Genomic DNA, 6000 nt, shown 5'->3' on the forward strand with positions numbered 1-6000 from the left:
TTTTTTTTTTTTTTCAGATTATAATTTCAAATTGTAATTTGTTATTATTAAATTTTAAAAATGTTAAAATGAGTTTTTTAATTTTTCTCTCGGTGATTTGTTTCTAATTGTTTGACATTTTAATGCTTTGGAGGCATTTGATTTTTTTTTTCTAATTCTTTCATTGCATTCGAGGAATTGTATTCTCAATTATTCTCTTGTTGCATTTAATGGGAGCAAACCTATCTACCGATTTAAAAGATATGTTCGAATAACCGAATTCGAAATGTGATATCTATATTATCAGATTTTTTTAAAAGCTTAATTTAAAAGACTGTCTCAGCGATAAACTACATTTTGGATACATAAATACAGTATCTTATTGTCTCTCACACACTTTTTTTTACAAGGAGTATTTTTTTTATACAGTGGAACTTGGCTAATCCGAATTTTTTCTATTTGGAATTTCTTTCATTTTTATTTTTTATCCTTCATTTTTTTTCTGTCCCTTTGAATTCTCTATTTAACATAAAATTATGGAGATCCAGTTTTTTTATTCGATTGTTGGATAATTCATTTTTTTTAAAATTTGCTTCAAATCATGCAAGTTCCACTGCACAATATAATATTTTAATCCTCAAGTATGAGCATTTTTGTTCGTGAATGTATGGAATTCGGAAAGAATGTAGCTCTTATTGTTTGACTATTTTAAGGATTGACAGAGAATTATAGTTCTAAAGGGACTTTTGACTACTTTATTCTAAAGAAAAGAAGGAATTAAACCCAATTTTTAAAACTTTTGTACTGATTCTCATATTAGAATATACATTTTCCTCTCCTTACAAAAGACTGTGAAAGTTCATGAATTACATTTTATAATCCATCGACTTTTTTCAAAATGATTTCATCTCAGTATTAAATAAAATTGAATTCTCAATACTCTACCAAAAAAAAAAAAAGAAAAGATAATAGCTTATTTTGGGAAAACATTATCATCTTTACGAATGTAAATATATTATAAAATTTGTTTCTTTAAAAATTACATTATTCCGTTTGTAGCTGTTATTAGTTTTTCGAAAATTTATTCGTCCATTAGGTGTTTATTGTTATCTTAATGTTAATCGGTAGTTTCTGTTTCTTTTGGTTTAGTTTTCTAAAAAAAAATGTCATTTTATCTCCAATAAAAATAGAGAATAAAATTATAATTCATGGGAAAATATAATTTCTTTATTTATTCTAAAACCTTAACAAGTTTACTTACACCTTAAACAAAGACTTAAATATTGAAAACTAGCATTGTATATGTAATTACTACAAAACTATTTATTTCAATACTTAGATGGCAACATGATTCTAAACCGAAAGGCTTGCTGCATAAATTCACAATTTCAAGAAAATATGTTTCCCAAATAAAGTGTAAAAACACTCTTTTCAAACATTATTTACCCCCGGTGCCGAGCTTTGCTTCTGCTGGCGAAAACTGAGATGAATTCTTTAACGGATTTTCGAAACAATAGCGCAAACAAATCTTATTTGTGTTTGGGATTCATTTGTGAAGAATTGGAACTCCACTTCATTGATTAAGAAGGGTGAGAAAGAGGAATATTAAAAATAAATAAATAAAATAAAATAAAAACACTTGCGTTTTCTTATTAAAATCTTGAGACACCACATTTATCGATTTTCATTCATTTGCGACGAAAGAAACGTGAATAGTTCTGCTTCGCTCGTGAACTCATTCGCGAAAAACCATCGTAAAGTACAACATCTTAAAGTATTTCGCGCGGTCTGAAGAATAGAATGAATCCCGAATAAAAATAAATTTTAACTGATTTTAAATGAAGAAATCAACGGGAAAGGAGCGAAACAAAGGTAAGCACAAAAATTTTTGTGATCGGAATTAACTAAAAGTTTTTTCAGTCAAAAAACCCCAACATTTAAGGAAGAATTGTACAGCTTCGTAAAACAAAATTCATAAAGCGTTTTGGTCAAACAGAACTTTTTTCAACAAACGAAAAAACATGTTAGATTTTTTTTTCCAACAAAACACTCAAGAAAAAATAAAATTATGTTGCTAAAAATATTTCAATAAATTGATTTTAATTAGAAGCAAAAAAAGCGTCATTGAATATATATGCGTGTGGCAAACTTTTGTGAATTAAGATACATTCCTGAATTACAGAGGTGTAACTATAGCGCGCATTTTGGACCATCTTAGATTTTGGTACTGGCAACTTCAAACTACCTATTTCGAAAAGATTTGAAACGAAATTATCTGAAAGTTGAAATTAAATCAAACTGGTTTTCTTTTATATGAAAAAAAAAACATTTAAGGAGCCAGAATTTTTTTTTTTTTTCGAAAAATTCAAATAAAAAAAATTAAAAAGAAAAAAAGCTCGAATTTGTATAATGTACATTAAAAAAAAATTGAAACCTTTTTTTATGCTAATTTTTTGTTACGTGCACCCCAATATTTTCCTAACTTAAACCGTTTTACAAAGGCATGTGCTGGGGAAAAAAAATAATAACTAAAACGATTGTATTTTCCTGAAATAGTCTGCATCTGACACAGTGGCTAATTGCCAGATTTAATGCGAAGGCTAACATTGGGAAAACAAATTTAATAAAATTTAATATTAAATCAACATTAATATATAAATAAAGTGTTCAAAAGCAAGCAAATATTAACCTTATTTTTCAGAAGGTTTAGAAAGGTTATCTTAGATTTCAGTGTTTATGTTTATATGTTTATGTAAAATATTTTCGGATTAATATTACTACAATGTTTATTTTTAAAAATTAATATTCTGATATGAAATATATACATTTTCTGTTATGAAATATATACAAATACATTTTTTTTAAATAGAGATATCTTAAAGAATTAATTTTATTTTGTTTAAGATAATTCTCGATTATTTTGTGTTCGTTAAATATATTTAAATAAATTCTGTTGCCTGCAGCATCCAAAATTGAAGTCAGTTCCCCTCCTTCATTTCTTGCAAATATCAGAAATATCTTATTTTAATTATATCTTAACAATCACGCAGGAGAAAGGTAAATTATCTCGATATATTGAAGCATTTGAAACATTGAAGCATTCAACGGTTTTTATGGGAAATTGAAGTACTGCACTGTTTAAATGACTATAAAATTTAGAAGAATCCGTCTGAAAAAAAATAAACAAAATGTCAGAACTGCTTCTTTTTCTTGTCAATTATAAAGGTACATTTTGAAGTAGGAAAGATGGACGGAAAAAAAGTAGAAGCTGGCCATTATAATATTTATAATCCAATAAGATCAATATGTAGCTGTTTTTTCATTAACGAAAATTTCTGTCGACATTGAAAAAAAAAGATATTGATGATGATGAATATCATTTAAATAAAAAAGAAAACTCCTTGATGCAGTCGAAAATTTAATTAAAGTCTAGAGAATCAATATGTTTATATCTGAAATATGAACTCAGAAAAGCATCTTTTTAAGAGTTAAGATAATTTGGGATACATTGGTGTTATAAAAATTCGTATAATAAGTGACAGAAAAAAAAAATTTGCTATAATTTAAAAATTTTGAATAATCGGAATTTTTCGAATAATATTTTCCAATATTTCCATCTTTAATCTCTATGTATTTTAAAATTTCAAATTTGTATGATTTTTTTTATATAAATCCCTTTCATATGCTAATTCTGCTGTAGTTCGCCCCAACAACACGTCAGTAACATTGTAATAACGATTAAATAAGAATAAATATTTTTTAATAGATAAAATTTAGGTAAATGTAGATTCCAAGGGAAATTTTGTTTTTATTTTACATGAGAACGCAGTTCTTTCACATAAAAAAACAAAGAAAAACATTGTAATTAAAGCTATTTAATAAATCTTTTAAATCAAAGAGACAAATACATCCTGTTATTGCTTATGCACAAATTGAAGGAAATGATGTTCCATTTTTAGTAATGCATACATTCAACTGAAGTATACATTTTAGTTTTAAAATACTATGGCAGTTTTTACAATTTTTTGTTGCTTGCGTGATTTTTAAAAATAAAAATAAAAAGTATTCTGTAATATTTCATTTGAGGATGTATAAACTTCTAGCAAATTCTTTTATTTGCCTTGAAAAATTCTGCAAAAAATTTGTACAATTTCTTTACAGTCAGGGAACCGTTAAGCTTTTGTTTTGAAAAATGATACGACAAATTAGAATTAGAATAGACCAATTAGAATTAGTATAGGCAAATTAGAATTAGAATATAATAATACGGAAATAACTTTTAAATTCTCATTATATATATATATATATGAAATTTTAATTTGTGAATTTTTATCGAATGTAATAAAGAGAGTGTTTTTTTTTTTGTTTATTATATTTCATATTGTCATATAATTCATTTTACAATTTTTGATAAGTTTTGGGATATTTTTTACTTACAATAAAAGCAATGAAGTTTCACATGTTTTGAAAGTGCTGTCAAACACTGAATTCAAACCATTCGAATGGCAAACAAGCATATTTCAAAACACCCTCACTAATCAAAGGAGGCAAACAAGGAAACAAAATTCCAAGTAAGATTAAATAGCAGATTAATGTTTAGAGCCGTAATAACCATTACTTTCTTTTTTATTTCTGTTATATTTCTGTCACAATGGGTTGCTTAACGATATCTGTGAGTCCATGGAATGCTCCTAAATTTAAGATATATCATCGTTTCGTTCTTATTTATAAATTTATCACTCATTTGAGAACAAATGCATTATTTCTCAACTACAGCCAGTTATAATCTATTACCTAAATGCCAGAAACACTTACTAAAGTGCATGACTTACATCTAACTTGTTGCGAAGAGGAAAAATAATATCTTTATGGAATACATAAAATGAATGATGGTATCATATAATCATGTTTCAGCAGTTGTATATCCACACTTTTTTGTCTGTTCTCCCAAATGCAAAATCCATCCGAACGATAAATAAAACTGCAAACTTGATACACTTTTGAAAAAAAGGTACTTACATTGCTCATCAGGCGGTCGCTGCCCGTCCCCTCCTCGTCTCTGAAAATGATGTCTTTCGAATAATTTGGCACTAAATCTTTGAATTTGGGGTCGTTTCTCGTAAGCCGCCCTTCCGGGGGTTCCGAGGCAGCCAGAGAAAATTCCTCCGTGTTGGGGATGTGTTCCTTGTAGACCAGGGGCGTGAGCTTGCGGGGTGTCCGACGACTCCCGAAAAATTTTCCCGGGCCGCACGCGGATGCAGGCTGACCGCCGTACAGGAAGATCATGCCGTAGAGCAGAGCAACCCACATGAGAGGAGACGGCATCGGCGAGTCCCCGCTTTCTTCCTGCTCTCTCTGTCACCTGAGGACGAACCACAAAACACACTGTCCGATGGTGGAGTCTGTTATTTCGGAGACCCTCTGAAAAAGCACTCCGTTCAATTATCCAATAATGCTATTTTTCTATCCGGGGAATAAAGCAACTCCTTTTTCTAATATCTTCATATATATCGAGTGTATGTCTCGCTTCTCGAAGTGTTTCCCACCGCACGACTTCAGAAGAGAGGCACAGTGCGAAGCAACAGTGCTATACAGTGTTTCACTGGAGGATGCGTCTTAGAGAGATGGTCGGTCCTGACGACGAGTTGTTCGATATTTTAGAGGTGAAGATCGCTATGGAGTTCCAGAGAGGAATTCGTCATCCATTAGACAGGCGAGCACTCCGAGCTGCGATTGGTTCGGCATATGTTGACATGGTCCGCTCTACGAATGACTCTCGCTGCCACCACCCCCTCGCTCTGCGCTTTCCTTCCCCCCCTCCCTTTCTCGGGCTGATATCGCCAGGAACTGTTCGGTTACCACCCCTCCCATCCTCCCCGCACTTGGGAAGTTTTGAAATCGCTTTTTCTTCTGGCGTGAAAGAATGTATCGAGGAGGACGCGAAGAAAACGATTCTGGCGGTGAATTTATCTTCCAGGCTCCTCTCACGTGTTCGCAGTCTTCACTCGCCTCATTAATACA

At 30.6% G+C, this 6000-nt stretch overlaps 1 protein-coding gene across 1 annotated transcript in view; it reads right to left on the minus strand.

Moving 5' to 3' along the window:
- The window catches only part of LOC129975755 (sonic hedgehog protein-like), a 79644-nt gene extending 73918 nt beyond the window's left edge, over positions 1-5726 (minus strand). The window contains exon 1 of the mRNA XM_056088950.1: positions 4999-5726. Within this exon, the coding sequence (XP_055944925.1) occupies positions 4999-5304 (306 nt within the window). The 5' untranslated portion in view covers positions 5305-5726. The remainder of the gene's footprint in view (positions 1-4998) is intronic.
- Between the last annotated feature and the right edge of the window lie 274 nt (positions 5727-6000).

The sequence above is a fragment of the Argiope bruennichi genome, chromosome 7 (genome assembly GCF_947563725.1).
Source record: "Argiope bruennichi chromosome 7, qqArgBrue1.1, whole genome shotgun sequence".
Taxonomy (NCBI): Eukaryota; Metazoa; Arthropoda; class Arachnida; order Araneae; family Araneidae; genus Argiope; species Argiope bruennichi.